Below are 17,816 nucleotides of genomic sequence, written 5' to 3' on the forward strand. Positions count from 1 at the left end.
GAGGGTCTTGGAGCGATGGGAGACTGTCAGAGGGATTTTGGAGATTGAGGATTTTGCTCCCCCAAATGCTGCGAGCAAAACATTCGCGTTACCCCACGCAGGAAGGTGGATGCTGATGTCTTCCTGTTGTCTTCCCCGGGCTGAAGGCAACAGTGTGTCCCTGCGCGGGCCCAGGCTCTGGTGTCGGTGGGAGTGGAGCTCCCACCGCTGGTCTCTGCTGACGCCTGGTGGTGTCCGGGCCGGCCGGGAAGCGGCTGGATCGCATCCCAGGCGAGGAGCCTTCTGGAGCCGTGTCCTTCATCAGCAGTTGGCTGGTGCCGGCGATCTGCAGCGTAGGCAGCCTGTGCACGGCCAGTCATGCGAGCTCCCGAACTGCTGAGCTTGTGCTTTGCAATGAAAGGCAGCGACTGCCCCCAGGAGTCCCAGAGCCGAGGGCTCTAAAGCCTCCCCAAATCTTTTTGCTTTTCAAACCTGCGTGGCTTTTTCTGGATGTTTACAGGATGTTTGTGTGTTGGAGCTGTCAGTGTTGAGAGGGGCTTGTCCAAAATGCAGTTGGCTGCTTTCCTCCATGCCTGACTGTCCTGCTGCGTGTTTTGAGTCCACGCTGAGTTGGAGTGGATGATCCTGGTGGGTCCCTCCCAGCCCAGCATGTTCTATGATTCTATGACTGCCCTGTTCCCAGAAGCCACTTACATTTGGGCTTCCCTGTGAACCCTTTGCAGTGATGATTTTTTATCATTAAAGGGACTGTAGTCAAGATGACCCTGTTACAAAGGCAGTCGAGCAGCTGAGTTGGGGTGACAGCCCTTATCTAGTGGAAGGTGTCCCTGCCATGGCAGGTGGGTTGGAATGAGATGGTCTTTAAGGTCCCTTCCAACCCACACCATGATTGTGTGATTCTATGATAAGGTGCCCCAGTGAGCTGCTCGTTGAGCAGAAGTGCATCATGCTCAAGGCTTCAACAGCCCTCTGACAGCTCTTATTTATCCAAAGGTTCTGCTCTGGCATCATGAGAAGGGGGTTTTGCTTCAGCAAAAGCTTGTGTCCTGTCCACCCTGGGGCAGGAGTGTGGGAGCAGTGCAGCTGAGGACCTTCACCTTGTGGGGCCCTGGATGCAGGATCCTGAGCTCGCTGTTGCTGTAGGAACACAGAAGGATTTTTCCTGGGCTTACATAAGGCTTTTAAGATCTGTTTGTAGAAACAGGAAAAAAATGCCACATATCCTTTCCAGCAGGTCCTGCTCCCTCCCTCCCTGCTGCCCCATCCCTTGCTCCCACTGCTACCAGGGGAGCTGCTGTCAGCCACTGTTTGGAGCAGTAGCAACACAGGGCAAGGATGCTGTGGCAGAGCCAGCTCTGAGGCTCACACTTGTCTCCTGCCTCATCCTTACGTTCCTCATATGCTCTTTCCTAGGAATATGCTTACTTTCAAAAATAGGAATGATCCCCTATCAAATACCACAAACTGTCCTCAGTTCCATCCCTCTCAGGACATGGGCTGTGCTGCAGGGGGATGCAGACAGCCCTAAGAATTCCTTCCCCTGTGCCAAGGAGTGTACTTAATGGTTAATCCTGGAGTGCCAAGGTCTGCTCTGGGCTAAGAGCAAGGAATCCTCGTTTGGGAATTTGGGCAGAACTCACTCTTTACATAGAGGCAGTTTTTCTGGCCAGCGTAGTGGCTGCTGTGGTGGGGTTATTCCTTCCTCTCTTTTCAAAAGCAGTGGAACTCAGTAAGTGGAATTTGGGGAATTAGGTAGTGCTGGGTCACCTCTGTTCATCATGGATAGGGGCTTTGGGGGCTGGTTGTGCTGTGATGTCCCTCTTGGTCTCAGCACGGATGACCCTCCCCTGTCCTGTGGATGCACAACAAGAAGCTGAACTTGTAAAACCAAGTGCCAGGGGGATTTGCTTTTGTTTAACACTGAGGCAGGTTTGGGACTGTGGCCCTAACCCTACAGATAATCCCATGGGGGTGGAACAGGCAGCAGAACAATCCAAGGGCTGAGTGCAGCACTGCCAGATCGTGGCTTCCTGGGACATCAGACCTTGGGTACAGGGTGGCCCTGGCCTCCGTGGAGGCTGAGCTCCCACCTCCCAAATTCCTCTTGGAAGGGCTCAAACCCTTTGTGAGGGCTGAGCCACCCCTGGGGAGGGAGCTGAGGGCAGGTGCCCACTTCTTCTCCCCGTACAACCGCCCGCTTGTTGCTTTGATTTTTGCATTTGCTCGGCAGATAATGCCTTTTTTTTTTCTGAGAGGCCGAAAACTATGGAAAAAATGTTGCAATCTTTGCTTCGTTTGCGCTGTCAGACATTCCTGGAAAAGACTTATCTCAGGAATTCAGCTCTGAATCCCGGGATTGTGCGTCGGCAGGGCCCTGTGCCAGCCCCGGCTGCGCGGTCCCGCTGCCGGCACGGGGCACACGGCCGGGCCCGAGCTGCTCGAGTGCTCTCAAGTAGGTTCCACCCCAAGTGTCCAGACAGTCTGATAGTTTTTTTCTGGCCTTTTCTTTTCACAACTGAATTATTTATGCAGACAAGAAGACCTTTTTTTTCTGCTCTTCTTCTGATTTTGGTGGGAGCGCTGCAAGTGGGGAAGCAACAGGAGCATCCGTGGAGATCCCTGCGTCCTTCTGTAATGTCAGGAGATGTTTTTCCTGTTGTCTTTGTACAGTTTCTCCTGTTGCTGCTCTGTGGCTTTCCCATGACTGGCTTGTTCACAGGCAGGCTGGTGTTTTTTGGCTTTTTTGAAGGGAGAAGGAAACCCAAACCCTTGGGAAATGCACGGGCTGCCAGTCCACAAGATTGCTGAGTGCTGAGGGCTGTGTGATGCACCCACTGATTTACTGGTGTGATGGCCACGAGCTAAGCCCAGGTGGGTTGCCCAGAGCAAAGATCTGCCCTGGACCACCTGGGCAGGCAGGGATGGGCCTCCCATGGATGGGGCAGCCACTGCCACGCACCAGGGATTGCCCTGCTCCTCTGCACACCGACTCTGCCTCTTCCAGAGCCTCTTTCCCCTGGCAGATGGGTCCCTAAGCAGCACTGCTGGTGTTGTAAATGCATTTTCTTTGTGCTGGAGGAGGCGGGAAAGCTTTTCATCCCTGGAATGAGGCAGAAACATCTGGACCCTGACCCATCAGCTGCTCCCAGGAGGAGTTGTGCTGCTGCTTCTCCGCTTTAAAATGCATAACTGAGACATCTGAACCCGTTGCTTTTGCTCTGTCAGCTCCCCCAGAGCCTTTATTCTTTCAAACTCTTTCTTCCAGCAGTGCTGAACTCACATGGCATGGGAAAGGTGGGTTGGAGAGATGGAGGTGCTGTTTAACTTGTTGTAATCCTTTTTACGACTGAAAATGGTGTAGCAAGGTTTCGTTGAAGCCTTGTGCTGAGGAAAATTATGTCTCAATGTCTAATCCCATTATTGATAGTGAGTGTAAAGTATCTCAACAAAAAGAGATGGGGGGGAATTCCCCTCCAGCCCACTGGGAAGGCTGAGACTGCACCAACAGGATCGAGACTTGGAGAACGTGTCAGCACTAAGGGGACACTTCCTAGCACAGGAGGTGAGAGTCCAGTCACCCCAGCAAGTTAGATGTTCAAAGATTTATTGATATGAAGATTTAAACAATGATTTCAGCTTTTCCATGAAAGCTAAAGTGACCATTTGCCCACACGATGTGCATCTGTGCCCACAGCGCTGCTGCTGCCTTTTGCTTTACTTCTGCTGGGCAGTTGCAGACTGGAAAGAAATTACCAACTAGCAGGAAATTACCCTTGTTTAGCGGTGCTGGATGTGTTGGAGTGAAGGCCTACAGTGAATACTGGATAGCTTGTTTGTGAGAGAGTGCACAGCCTTTATACTTCAGGTTCTGGCCATCAGCTGGTTCCACCCAGTTATGGACCCCATGTAGAGATATCTTGATTTTGGGACATATGTGGTCCCTCAGGCTCTTTGCAGTTGGCAGCAGAGTAGCAAAGAGGCAGCTTTTAGTGGGCCCAGGGCACCCACTTTGTCGTTAATGATGGGTGGCACCGGCCTAACTCGGGCAGGGTTGAACCCTCTCTGCCTGCTGTGGGTGACTGTCACTTATACCTTAGTTGTTTGAAATAAACTGCAGGGCATTCACAAAATCCCAGAATGGTTTGGGTTGGTAAAGCTCATCCAGTTCCACCCCCTGCCATGGGCAGGGACACCTTCCACTAGCCCAGGAGGCTCCAAGCCCCGTCCAACCTGGCCTTGGACACTTCCAGGGATGGGGCAGCCACAGCTTCTCTGGGCAACCTGTGCCAGGGCCTCCCCACCCTCTGAGTTAAGAATTTATTCCTAACATCTAAAAATCTCCTATTCCAGGAGAGTATTTTGTATTTCAGATCAGTTTCTCCCACAACTTTGTTGCCTTTGATAGGAAAGGGATTTCCTCTGCATAAACCCATTTTTTATTGTTATTTGTTCTTACAAAGAGCATCTGATAAGGAGAGGTAGGGAACTGGTGCTGTGTTTTTCTGAGCTGCTCCAGAGCTCTTTGGCTCCCATTTTTCTGTGTAAGGGGAGGTCAGACAACCTTCCCTGCTGGATCTGTGCTCTGGCCCATGGAAGAGGAGTGAAAGGGAGGATGAAGGTAACCTGTGGGCTAACGATGACTGTCAAACCAGAAGAATGGATGGGGGAGTCCCCTGCAGAGTGCAGTGCTGGAAAACCCTTAATCCAACATTTTTTTGGCCTTGATGAGACTCTTGGATGTCCCTGAGGCCACGGGCTGTGTGTCCCCTTGCAATGTGCCTGTGGGTCAGGGCACCACCACTGCCCATCCCTGCTCCTGGTGCCTGGACTTGAAATCCCTGGGAGCTGGTACCTAAGGCCTTTGGAGGATCTGAGCCTGGAGTGATGGATCTGCCACCTCAGCTCACTCTCACACACCAGCCAAAGGGAGTCAGAGCCACCACGCCAAGGGTCTTGGAGAGGAGCTGGTTTGGGCTTTGTGGAGCTGTTGGAAGGTGCTTTTCATGGTGCCAGAGCTTTCTGCTGCCTCAGCTGCATCAGAGGTTTCCCCTGTGGGAGGTGAGCTTTGATGGTGTGATGGGATGTCTGAGTGTGGCAGCTCCAGAGAGCTATGGACAGCTTGGCCTCATGGACTGCTTGGGTGGAGCTCCAAGGAGAAGGCAAAGGGAGGAGAGCCGAGAGGAAAAGAGGAGGAGAGGGGAAAACAGGGGTTTGAGAGGTTCATCTCCTTCTGAAGGAGCTACAGAAGAGGGCCAGGAGGTCTCTTTCTTCAGGGGCAGGAATTACAGCACTGTGTTCATTCATTACGTCCTTGCAGCGCCGGCGTTTCCCACCCGCTCATCCCCAGCCCTTACAAACACCTTGGGAGCCCTTTTCTGGTGGGATTTCCAGGAATGCCTCAGTCCAGCACCCTGTGGTCTTCTGGGTGCAAAACCTGCTTTTCCTGGTTTGAGCATCCAGCAGCACCAGCCGGGGCAGGTTTGACTGTGTGCCTGTGGGAGGTCTGGGGCCAAAGCAAGATAAAGTTGCAGTGTCATGGAGCTGGATTTCCCTGGGAAATCCCAGGGAATCTGAGCAGAGGTCAGAGGCTCTGCTGGATGGACTGTGATGCAGTTCTCCCCAACAGCAGAGATGTTCCCTTGGAGCTCTGGGGTGTGGGTCTGGGCAGTGCAGGAGCAGCACTGCAGGGGCTGAGCCTTTTTGCCTTTCTGAGTTGCTTCAGCGAGTTGCTGAGGGGCCTCAGTCCAAAGTGCAGCACCAAAAGAACGAGGCAATTAAACTGACATTTCTGCATCTTCAGCTCAGCCTTTTCCAGCCATCTTAAGGGGTGTTTCAATATCAAACCCACTGCTTTGATGCGACCTTTCCACTTTATAGGCCAAAGAAGTGAGCTGGGGTCAGGTTCTTGGTCAGACCTTGAAACCTGGGAGTCTGCTCTGGCAATTCTGCTCAGAAAACATGGCTTTTCCTGGCAGACCTGGGCTGGTATCTTTGTGCCAGTAGGTCCCCATGCTGTTCCTGACCCTGCTGATATTTAGTTTGCAGCATTGAAGGGGCAGGTTTTACCATGCAGTTGTTGATCATGAATTTCCCCTCCCTCTAGCTTTGTATATGTTATAATTGCTACAATTACCTCCTTCATGGATGTTTTCCTCCCCAGAAGTGGTTGCTTTTTAAGTGTAGAGTGCATACACAGTTTGCAAAGGGAAAATCTATCTGCAAAATATTCCCATCAGCGGCAGGTCCCAGCACTCAGGTGCTTTTAAAGCACAGCACTAATGTAATGATGTTTTACAGTGATGGAATAAGCTGATTGCTCAAATAAGTGTCTTTGCAGTTTGCATTTTATTCTTTGTCCTTGGCTGGGTCCAAAGAGGGTGGGGAGTGTGTGAATTAAACCCCGGGGAGGCAATGCCTGTCCTTTAAGGCCGTGGATATGTTTCTCCCTGTCAGTCCTGTCTGGGTATAAAACCTCCCTGCAAGCAGGGCTGGGGCTCTGCTGGAAGGGGTTGTGTTTGCTGCTGTATTTCTGTGGGATTCAGCTGCAGTTTCTGCTCTAGGTTCCACTTTCTCCTCTGGGTTTCTTTCTTTCATGTTGGACTTTAGGGCAGTGAAATGTGTTCTTCAGCATCCCAGGGGTGAAATCTCCTCCCTGCTGTTGTCAGCAGGGGTGTGGGCACATCAGGGCTTGCAGAACTTCGGGGAAAATTCGAATTTATTTTGTAAAACCTTCTTGCTTTGTTTCTGACTGCTCTGAAAGGGCTCTAAAGCCCCTCCCGATGGGTCCTCTCCGGAAGCAGCATGCAGGGTGTTATCTGTCCTTTCCACGCTGTTTCCTTTTCTTCCTCCTCCTGAAGAACAAAGATACAAACACAGAGCAGCAGAGATGCAGGAGAAAAATGGAACAACCGACTTGCTGGCCAGGGGAAACCACAAATAACGGGCTGGGAGTAAACAGTGCTGACAGCCCGTGGTGCAGCTCCCGGCCCGGCCTCCCTCCGGGAAACTCGCTGTGTTTGTGAAAGGCTGTGGGCAGGACACAGCACTGACAGCAAAGGAGTTAAAAGGATGCGGGGCTGAGGAGGTAAAAATCGATCTGCACTTATAGGGCTGATTTTAAACGAATTAGAGGCAATTAGCTGTCCTCGTACAGCTGAAGTCTGTGGTAAGCTGGGCTTGGAGTTAAAGGAGAAGAGCAGCTCGTGGATCTCTGAGTCCTGGGCTGGGGATGCTGCCCCTTGTTCTCGCAAAGGAGGCCAAGCAAAGCCAGCAAAGGGCTGGATGTGAGCAGGTTCAGAGCTCTGGTCTGTGGAATTGTCTCCTGGTTTCTCTGCTCACAGGCTCACTCTGCTCTCTGGCTGCCGAAACCCTCCGGCCCCGGTGGGCTCCCCCCTCAGTGCCCACTTTTATATTCCTCTGGCACGGCCCTTTATCACAATGGGATTTTGCAAAGCCCCTATAAATCATTTGCATTCAGAACCAAAAAACAGGCACGGGGAGGCGGATGCAATTAAAGGGCAGCTCAGCTCAGCTCAGCTTTCCGTCTAGACAGACTTCTCCGAAAATAACCAGCAGTTGGAGCGTCCACCTCCGAGCAGAAAGGGCTCCTCTCCGGGCCGGATCCCATGGCCTTTGAAATCACAAAAGACTTGGCTTTCTGGGTCCTGGATGAAACTGTAGGGCTTGACTTTGGCTCAGCCAGTGCAGGGGGCTGGACGTGGCTTCAGGGCTTGGGAAAGGGTGAGAGGAAAGCTCAGCTTCCCAGAGCTGGGATGAGAGTCTCTCTGTGCTGAAGGGTGGAGGGTGATTGCAGTTCAGCACTGCACCACCTACCCACTTCCCTGGTCCCTTCTGATATGATGATTTTTGGTGGTGCTGGATCTGCCTCATCCCTGTTTCCCAGAGGTGGATCATGGCCAGAGCTGAAGGGGCAGGTGGGGGTGAGGCAAGGGGGTTTCCCTGCCTGGCTGCATGAGATAGATGGAATATATTGGATATTTGTGTGCACATCCCACCACACAGGGCTTTCCTGGAAGCAGTGGTAGCTGCTCCTTCCTAAGGAATGGCAGCAGCTGGTGCAGGGGGAACCCAGTGCCCTGGAGTGAGTGAAGTGCAGCAGCTTGTTGATGCTGCAGAGTAGTTTGGCACGGGAAGCGTGTCAAGGAGGGGAAGGAAAAGGCTGTCTGGGATGAGCAGGGGCCTCTCTGGGTGGTTCCAGGGACTGAGTTTGCTCCATTACATGATCGTCCTGAGGCAAGATGCAAAGACAAGGGGCGGAATTGCTGGTCCAAAGTCAAACACAGCAGACGTGACTGAGTGGCACAGGATGTTCCCCACGGGCATGGATTTGTTGGGAGGGCTCAGGCACGGATCATTATTGCCATCCCAGTTGAAGGCTGTGCCTCACTCTCCAGTTCCAATTCCTCTCTCACCTCCCTGAGTGCAGCTTGCAGGGATTTGGTGGGGAGGAGTGATCAGTTCTCTGGAGCAGACACTGCCCTGGACAGTCCCAGTGGCCTCATTTGCTGCTCCAGGTGTTAGAGGTGACAGCACAGCTTTATTTGGAAGTTTTGCTACATTTCAGCTATTTGCTGCAGAAAGCTGGTTCTTGCAGTCAGGGGACTGAAGTTGGTGACAGTAAAACTGGCAGGAACATGGGACTGAGCCTGAGGCTTCAGTGCTCCCTAATCCCACCTGAGGATCCAGCCCAAAGCATGATTCTTCTGCCTTGCACTGCGTGGTTTGTGCCTCAGTTTACCTGTACTGAGTCCTGCTGGTTTTCACGGTGAGTTATTGATGTTGCATCCTCAGAGACCTCTCAAGGAAGGCTGCAAATACACATTTTGGCTTCAGACTTACTAAGGAAAGGGGAAGGCAGAGGTGTTTGTGAGCGTGGTCACATCCCAGTGCCCTCAGGAGCTGCCTCTTTCTGTCAGGCTGCAGCAGCTCATGGGATGGAGCCGCGTTTTGCTTGTTTATGTATATTTTTTTTTGCGTGGGGCGTTACACACCCACTAAGCCTGGAAATAGCTGGGCAGTGAGTCATGCAGGGGCTGGTTTAACTGGTCTGCTCTGGGAGGCAGCTGCGTTTGGCAGCTGGGGAAGGCTCTTCCAAAAGGTTTGACTCCACAAGGGCAGAGGGTGTTTTCACTCCCTGTGTATTTATTTGCCCTCGGAGCTTGGCCAGCACGGTGTCTCACAGCTTGTTGCACATGGCTTTGTGTCTGTAGCACAGCTGAACAACCAGGGCCTGGCATGGAGCTGGGGGAGAGGCTTTGTTTTCTGCAGGCTTTAGGTCAGGGCTAATCTCCCTGCTCCTCTTTAATGGGAAATGCTCCCCGAGGCAGTGCCTGGCCCTGCAATTCATTTTACCCCATGGCATCCTAAATCTTGGGGAGCATCCTGTGCTGAGTGCTGAGAACCTCACCAGCTGCTGCAGCACTGGATGTGGTCTCGTCCAGTCTGTCACTGCTTGTCACTGTTTGTCACTGTTAACAAACTCCGTGGGATCCAGGGGTGGGATGGTGGCACAGGACCTGGTGCCAGGGCCATGGGAACAGTGGTGGGCTGTGATGTGCGGTTCCCACATGTGAGGTGTCCATCTGTCTGTCTGTCTGTCCCCAGAATGGCTGCAGTCTGTCCAAGCCATGATGATCCTCTCCGTCATCTTCAGCGTCCTGTCCCTGTTCCTGTTCTTCTGCCAGCTGTTCACGCTCACCAAGGGCGGCAGGTTCTACATCACCGGAGTCTTCCAGATCCTTGCTGGTGAGTGGGGGCTGAGGGATGGGGCTGTCACTGCTGGGGATGGGGCTGCCAGGCACAGGAGAGGGTGGTGTGGGAACAAGCACAGTCCTGGGTGCAGGGGCAGGAGGGCCGTGGACCTGGTCCCTGCATGGCCTAGTGAAGGGAAGAGGGGAGGAATAATTTGGGTGTGTTGAGGTCCCGCACGGCCCGGGATGGGATCTGTCTGTCAGGGCATATCCAGGCTCTTCTGCCCTTGCACCGTGGAAGGTGCAAGAGGGTTGCTGCCCCAGCCAGGGAGGTTTTAGAGGGACAAGGTGTCAGACCCACTGGGGGCAGAGCTGGGGGCAAGCAGGTCATGGGGGCTGCCAGACTGAGGGCTCTGCCTGCTCTCCCCAGGGCTCAGGGTGGGACATGAAGGGTCCAGGGTGTCTGTGCTGGCTCTGGGACACACCTTTGCTGGTCTGGTTGAGGCTTCCACAGCTGCTGGTGGGGTGGGGGAAGTCCTGACAATCCTGTTTCAGCAAAAGAGGACCCAGTGATTATTTATAAACTTGCCATGAGGGGGGCTGGTGCTTTCCACATCACCAAAGAGCCGCTGGAGCTGCAGGCTGAGCCAGCTGACTTGGAACTGTCAGCTACTATTTTTAACTCTTAAAGAACTTGATGCTGGAAACAAGCCACAGTTCATGTCCTATGTTGCAGTTCCCAAATATAGATGCTGTAAAGCCTCTGACTCTGTTTATGTTTCCACATATGAAACCAGTGGCGAGGATTTTCAAGTGTTCAGGCTAGAAAAATTTAATTGTGCTTCGAGGTTCTGGCTGCATTATGACAGGGTGTCTGGGGAGGAGATTAATCATTTCCTAGAGCTTTAGATGTTAAACTAGAAGCCACCCTAGCCCACTAAGTCAGTGGTAAAAACTCATCCACTGAGTATAGACAAAGTCTCTGAGTATCCTCTAAGTGCCTGGCCTTCACACACCCTGAAGAAGTTTAGAACTAACCTTTATTGGCATGAAATCTATGATAAGTGCATCTGCTTGGCCATAATGCAGGTGGTGAGTTCAGATCAGTTCAGCATCTCTGGAAAGGTGGATGTGTAGAAAACCCATTAGAGCCATGGAGACAAGGAAGGGAAATGGGCATTAATAATGCAATTACCTGCCTGAGAGCCTGTCTAATAGACCTGGGAGCAGAAGGCTTCTCTCTCCTGAGTGATTGCTGGTGAATCCTCATTGTCAGAGGAGGAGAAAATGGGGATTGCAGCCCTCCTGTCCATGCTGTGCTGGGTGTCCTAAGGGGATGCAGCATCTGAGGTGTGGGTCAAATCCATCCCCAGCCAGTATGAAAGACAGAAGAAGTGTGACCTGATCCCCATGAAGCTTCCAGGGCTGGAGGAGGGGGCACAGGACAGCTGTGATCTCTGTGACCCTAAATTTCAGGGTTGTTGGTAGGAAACAGGGCACGGCTGTGCCAGCACTGCCAGGAGATCCCCTTGGAGGTACAGACAGCTTTGGTCACAGGAGCCGAACCTGATGTGGCCTCCTTGCAGCTTGTTGTGGAAAGCCACTGCTGTCTGAAGCCAAGGAAGGAAATTCCTGAGGCCTTCAGGCTTTGCAGGTGTTCATCCATGCCTTGCCAAGCCCTGGCACCACAGAGCCCTGCAGCAGATCTGCCAGGGATGGGGTCTTACCCACCTGAGTGCTTTGTTCTCAGCTGCAGCAGAGCTGGAGAGGACCTTCCTCCTTCTGGGAGGGGATGAGGAGGCTCTGCCTGAAGCCCTCCATCACCCTGCACCTCCTCCCAGGGTGCTGCAGCCTGGCAAGGCTGAGGGTCTCTAGCTTTGGAACCTGGCAAACAGCAGTGCTGGACCTGAACCAGTGGGTGCCAGGGGCGGGACCACTGGGTGCTGTTGGGTGGCAGAGCTTGGCAGTGGTGCCCTGAGAGCCAGGGAGGAGGGCAGGGGCTGGTTTCCACTACAACTTAGCTCAGGGACAGTGGGGAGTGGAGAGAAGGGCAAGAAGAGATGCATGAAGCCACTGGGGTCTGTTGTGCAGTGGCCAGGCAGGATCATCACCAGCACCTTCTCCACACTGCTTGGAATCCTAAAGACTACTTGGATTTGCCCTGATGGGATTTGCAGCTGACAAAAGGGCAACAAAAGACCCTTGACAGCTCCCCTCCACCCTTGCTGGGTCAATCACATCCACGGGTAACTCCTCATAGCTGTGTCATTCCAGCCTGGGAGAGACGTTGGTTTGGACTTATTGGGGTTTGACCCAACTTTTCTATTCTTCTCCAGTCTCATCATCACTTCTATCCCTTCTCTCCCATCCCTCCCACCCCAGAGCTGTGGGGTGGAGAGGGTGGGCTCAGCCTCGAGGGCTGTGCCTGCCACATATCCCACAGCTTTTTGCAAACCCCTGGGTCTGGAGAGCCGACCTGGAGCTGGCACCATCACCCAGCCTGGTTCCTCTGGAGGGCTGGGGCAGCGCCAGCACACACAGACCTGTGGGAACAGATCCCAGGATGTATTTGCCCTCCTGACCTGTCAAAGCAAAACTAGAGCATTCTTAAAATCACGCTCCAAAGTGGTGATGCATTATTGCTTTCATTGGTGCAGGCAGCTGGATCCAGCTGTCCCTCACTTCCCAGTTTGTTCTCCACGCCCAAACCAGTGCAGATGCTGTACAAGTGCAGTCCCAGCCATCGCCTCCATTCTGCCCAATTCCTCCTGGGGACAATTGCTGCTGTATTTTCGCTGTCTGGAGGTGACTGGGGTGGCCACAGGCCCGTCCCTGTCCCACAGGCTGGGCAGACAATGGCTGTGCTCTCTGTGCATGGGCTGGGCAGTGGGAGTCGGCTCCGTGCTGGGAGAATGGAAACTGCTCCAGCAGCGCCTTAATGAAGCGTATTCCCACTTGTGCACTTTCCCAGAACAAAAGGAGCAGTGTCAAGTGGAATTGCAGCTCAAATATCACGGTGGTTAAATGTAGGTGGTCCTGAGGTCCGTGCAGGGGATTTGGAACTCGGCTCCAACAACAGCCCCACGACTGTATAATGGAACTGCTGGGATTGACTAAAAGAGCTTGTTTTCGGGCAGGAATAGAGGTGGCTTTGTGTGAGCCCAGCGCTCACGGGGGCTTTGCAACAAAGCTTCAACTCTGCCTGCCAGGGCTGGGCCTGGCTGGACACCCCTCGGGGACCCACAGTGGCCCCTGGCTGGACAGGGTGGGTGCCAGCAGTGGGGAAGAGGGATGAGCCACGGGCACAGTGGGGCTTGCAGGGAGTGGGGTTTTCAAGGAACAGGGTTTGCAGTGGAACAGGCTTTTCAAAGGAACAGGGTTTTCAGGGAACAGGGTTTTTAGGGAACCGAGTTTTCAAGGGAATGGTGTTTTTAGGGAAATGGGGTTTTCAGGGAACAGGGTTTTCCGGGAGTAGGGTTTGAAAGTACTGGGGTTTTCAGGGACTGTTACTGGGGTTTTCAAGGAACAGGGTTTGCAGGGAGTGAGGTTTTTCAAGGGAATGGGGTTTTTAGAGAGTGGGGGTTTTTAGGATGTGGGGTTTTCAGGGAGTGGGGTTTGCAGGGATTGGGGTTTGCTGGGAGCAGGGTTTGCAGGAAACAGTGTTTTAAGGGACTGCGATTTTCAGGAAATGGGGTTTTCAGGGATTGGTATCTTCGGGGAATGGGGTCTGCAGGGAGTGAGGTGTTCAGAGAATGGGGTTTGCAGGGAGTGGGGTTTGCAGTTGAGCTCCTGGCACAGCCATGAAGAATGGGGAAATCACAGACCCTGCTCGGCCAGAGCACCCTGAGGCCCAGCTCTTTGTGTTCTTTACCACCTGGACAGGTGAGAAAGAAACTTAAAAAAAACCCGGTTTCATGTCTGACCTCTTGCAGCACCTCAGGAAGGTGGGTCAGGCTGCAGCCTGAGTTTTAAACAAGCCACCCAGAGCAGTGGGGCTGATCTGGAGCAGCAGCCTGGAGCTGGGGCTGCCCAAGGGATGGGTGAGCCCGGGCAGTGCTCCAGCTTTGCCTGCTCCAGGGCTCTGGTTTTGCTTGCTGATCATGGCAGAGATATCCCTTCTCACCTGTAGAGCCAACAGCATCAACCCTCAAATCAGGAGACAGGAGATACTCAGTTTTCCAGGAGACAGGATACAAGGAGGCAATAATAAACATTCTCCCATGCTGGTGTTGGGGATCATCCTGTCTGGCTCATTCCAGTGGGGGATAGTCCATACATGGTATAGGCATAACACCTATATTGTATAAATTTCCAGCTTAGCTTGTTAGTACCTTTGTACAATATTCATAAAATGCTGTTTATCATTGTTAAGGACCTCAACAGAGCGAGGTAAAGAGTTTTTTTTACCTGTGGAAATGTACTGAGAAAGAGACTTAACACCTGGTAGGCAGTCAGAGCTACTCAGGAGCCTTGAAATTGTTCCAGAAGGTGTGACACTGTGACAAAGGAGATGAGGAGGAGGATGAAGAGATGAAGATAGGGGTCTTCTGGGACTTCCTGCTCAGATTTGGGAGGCATGGTGAGGGCGGTGCTGTGGGAGGGACGGTTTTGGAAGTGGGTGTAGCAGTGTTAGGTAATGCTTTGAATTGTTAATTAGGTAATGCTTTGAATTGTTAATTTAGTAAGTAAGTAAAAGCAAGAGGTTTTTGTAACTCAGTTATGCACGCTTTGGAAGAAATTAGATTCTTGTGATAGAAGAAAATGTTGCCTTCTAAACCTCATAAATCGAGTCTAAGGGGGTTTCTTACGGTCTCAAGCTGTGCCAGGGGAGATTTAGGCTGGATATCAGGAAGAGCTTTTTTCCAGAGAGAGGGATCAGCCATTGGAATGGGCTGCCCAGGGAGGGGGTGGAGTCACCATCCCTGGAGGTGTTTAAGGACAGACTGGATGTGGCATCAGTGCCATGGTCTGGGAACCACAGTGGGTTGGACTTGATGATCTTGGGGGTCTTTTCCAACCCAGCTGATTCAGTGATTCTTGTAAGAAATTTCAGGCAGCAGTGGCACCACTGACCCCTTCCCTGTGTTGCTCCTGGCAGGGCTGTGCGTGATGAGTGGCGCTGCCATCTTCACAGTGAGGCACACGGACTGGCACCAAGCCTCGGAAAACACCACCTACGGCTTCGCCTACATCCTGGCGTGGTTGGCCTTCCCCCTGGCGCTGGCCAGCGGCATCATCTACGTCATCCTACGGAAGCGCGAGTGACGCCCGGCGCTGGTGATGGGGTGTGACAAGGGCACTCGTGACGTCCACGGAGGAGACGGAGGAGGGGGAAAATAGACGAGAAAACGGGAAAGAAAATTAACCAAAAACCAAAAAAAAACAACCCCACCCCACCCCTAAAACACCCCCCCCAAAAAAAGAGAAGGAATGAACCTTCCCACCAAACCCGACCCCAACCGACCCCCCCCCAAAAGGAAACACTCAAAGGGTTACTTGTTAATTGAAGATGTATATAGTATCTATGGTTTAAAAAACCTATTTATAACACTTTTTACATATATGTACATAGTCTTGTTTGCTTTTGTTGACCATGCGCTGTTTTAAAGCCTAAAGCAAGTGCCTAAGGAACTATAACTCCTAACAGTGTAACAAGAGCGCAGTGATTTCTTCTCTCGTGCAAAATCCTCCCTGAGCTGAACTCTCCTCCCCTCTCCCAGCCCGTTGAACCATCAGAACCCCCAGCTCTGACTGGTTTCAGGCTGGTGTAAATCAGAGTTAGGCCTGTTTACTCAGCCAGAGGGCTGCTCCCTGCTCCTGCCACATGCTGTGATCCTGGTAACCAAAGTGCACGTCCGGATCTGACGGGAGACGCTTCCAAAGGGTTGGAAGGATTTCGGAGCAAAGGCTTTGATTGCCCCAAGTGCCTAAATGACTTATGTGCCTAAGTCCCATTGCCTTGCCACCACACCCGCTGGGAATTTGGGCTTTAAATCACTTAGGCTGAGTTGCAGTCCAGCCCGGGCCGTCCTCCGGTGGGGTTGGGGTGTGTGCCAAGCCGTGCCAAGCTGTGCCAGGCTGAGCCACCAGGAACTGCTGCTCCCACCCGTGAAAACGTGCTCTGTCCTTGCCATGGAGCGAAAACTGCCCATGAGAAAGAATCCAACCCAGCATATCCCTGAAAGGAACCCCCAGATTGTATGAAATGGTGCTATCTATTTACCATTCCTTATCCCGCTAGGCCATTTAACCTTAGTCACTGGAAATTCAGTTAACGACCTTGAGGTAAAACAACCGAGCTAGAAATGAGGAATAATTCTGTGTAATATAATGGAGCTATAACTGCTTTTGTACTTAGATTTGCTCTTACTATTATTTTTAATAAAGCATTTATAACCAAGGTTCCTTTTCCCCCCTCCGTGGTCCAGAGGAACAGAAACAGCTCTGGCTGGAGCGGTCGCTCCCTGGTGCCAGAGCGAGATGTCTGTCCTCTGTCTGTGTCAGCAAAGTGTCTGGCCATGAATTGAACAGGCACCAGCACAGACCCCAGGCTGCCTCTGAGGACTCCAGACACTCTTGCTGTTGTTTTTTGTTTAATTTTGGGGTTTTTTGGGGTTCTACTTTTTTTTTCGCTTTGCTTTTTCTGATTTTATACCGACTGTGTGGACTAAGAAGCAATGAAATAAAAGTCAGAATAACTCAGATGCTTTTGCTTTTTGGTGTCTTTGGGGGGTTAGAGGTGGGCTGTGCTCCACCAGCCTGCTTCCATGGCCATCCCATGGAATCATGGAATCACAGAATGGCTTGGGTTGGAGGGACCTTAAAGATGATCTCATGGTGATGATCTCCATGGGCTGGGACACGTTCCACTAGACGAGGTTGTTCCAAGTCCTGTCTAAACTGGCCTTGAACGCTTCCAGGGATGGGACAGCCACATCTGCTCTGGGCAACCTGTGCCAGGGCCTCACCACCCTCAGAGTAAGGAATTTCTTCCCAATATCCAATCTAAACCTGCACCCTGTCAGTTTAAACCCATTCTCCCTTGTTCTATCACTACATACTCTTGTCCAGAGACCCTTTCCAGCTCTCTTGGAACCCCTTCAGGTACTGCAATACCACAGTAAGGCCACCACCAATGTCCCAAAGCCAGTGGGTGGAAGGACCACAGTTGTCCCCCCTGGGCAGGGATGGTTCTGGTCAGCATGAGCTGCCTGGGGAGATCCAGCTGGGTCTGCCACTCGGCACAAACAGCAGAAGCCTTTCAGTCCTGAGTGCCAACCCCCCCCCAGGTGGGGGTGCAGCCGTGGGGGGATTAGCACGTGGTGCAGTGTGTGCAGCAGGAACAGCTGGCACGGGACCGCTCGCGCTTCCGCTGCCTCATCCCCTGGCCATTAAACATCCAAGTGATGTGGCAACTGCTGCTGGCAGAGACACCATGGCTCTTGCTAGGCTGCCCCTTGAGGCCAGCTATTAACATCAGGCCACGTCCCAAAGCCCTCAGCCCAGCCACTCCCCGGGGAAAGGAGTAGGAGCCGCGTGGAATCCCCTGTGCCAGGGCCTGGGCAGCGCGGTGTGACCACCCCTGATGGCCAGGGCTCCTGGTGGTGGTCTGACAGTATTTCATGGAGTCACAGATGGTTTGTGTTCAAAGGGACCTTAAAGACCATCTTTTCTAACACTCTGCCATGGGCAAGGACACCGAAGAATCACAGACTTGTTTGGGTCTGAAGGGACCTTAAAGCTCATCTCATTCCACCCCCTGCCACGGGCAGGGACACCTTCCAGTAGCCCAGGTTGCTCCAAGCCCCATCCAACCTGGCCTTGGACACTTCCAGGGATGGGGCAGCCACAGCTTCTCTGGGCAACCTGTGCCAGGGCCTCCCCACCCTCACAGTGCATTTCCCTCTGTGCTCATTTTGCTGAGCTCTGACTAAGCCTGGGGGGGGATTTCCCTTGTTGAAGCAGCATCTGAGCCCCTGTGAGCTGCAGCACTGGAACTCAGGGTCATCCTGGGTCAGTGGGTTCAGCACCTGGCAAAGGGGAAAAATATTTCCCTTCTGAGGAGCAGGTAGGAACACAGGTGTTTTTTCCCCTCCTGTGGGGAAA

The 17,816-nt window shown here is 52.6% G+C and overlaps 1 protein-coding gene across 2 annotated transcripts in view; it reads left to right on the forward strand.

Moving 5' to 3' along the window:
• PMP22 (peripheral myelin protein 22) overlaps positions 1–17,816 on the forward strand; it is a 33,985-nt gene that overhangs the window by 3,600 nt on the left and 12,569 nt on the right. The window contains exons 4-5 of one of the 2 annotated variants that reach the window (XM_027691636.1): positions 9,625–9,765; positions 14,809–15,017. In XM_027691636.1, the coding sequence (XP_027547437.1) occupies positions 9,625–9,765; positions 14,809–14,975 (308 nt within the window). In that variant the 3' untranslated portion in view covers positions 14,976–15,017. Of the gene's footprint in view, positions 1–9,624; positions 9,766–14,808; positions 16,413–17,816 lie in introns of those variants that run through there. The other variant, XM_027691635.1, reaches the window with a different exon arrangement.

The sequence above is a fragment of the Neopelma chrysocephalum genome, unplaced genomic scaffold, assembly GCF_003984885.1.
Source record: "Neopelma chrysocephalum unplaced genomic scaffold, ASM398488v2 Primary Assembly neopelma1_84, whole genome shotgun sequence".
NCBI lineage: Eukaryota > Metazoa > Chordata > Aves > Passeriformes > Pipridae > Neopelma > Neopelma chrysocephalum.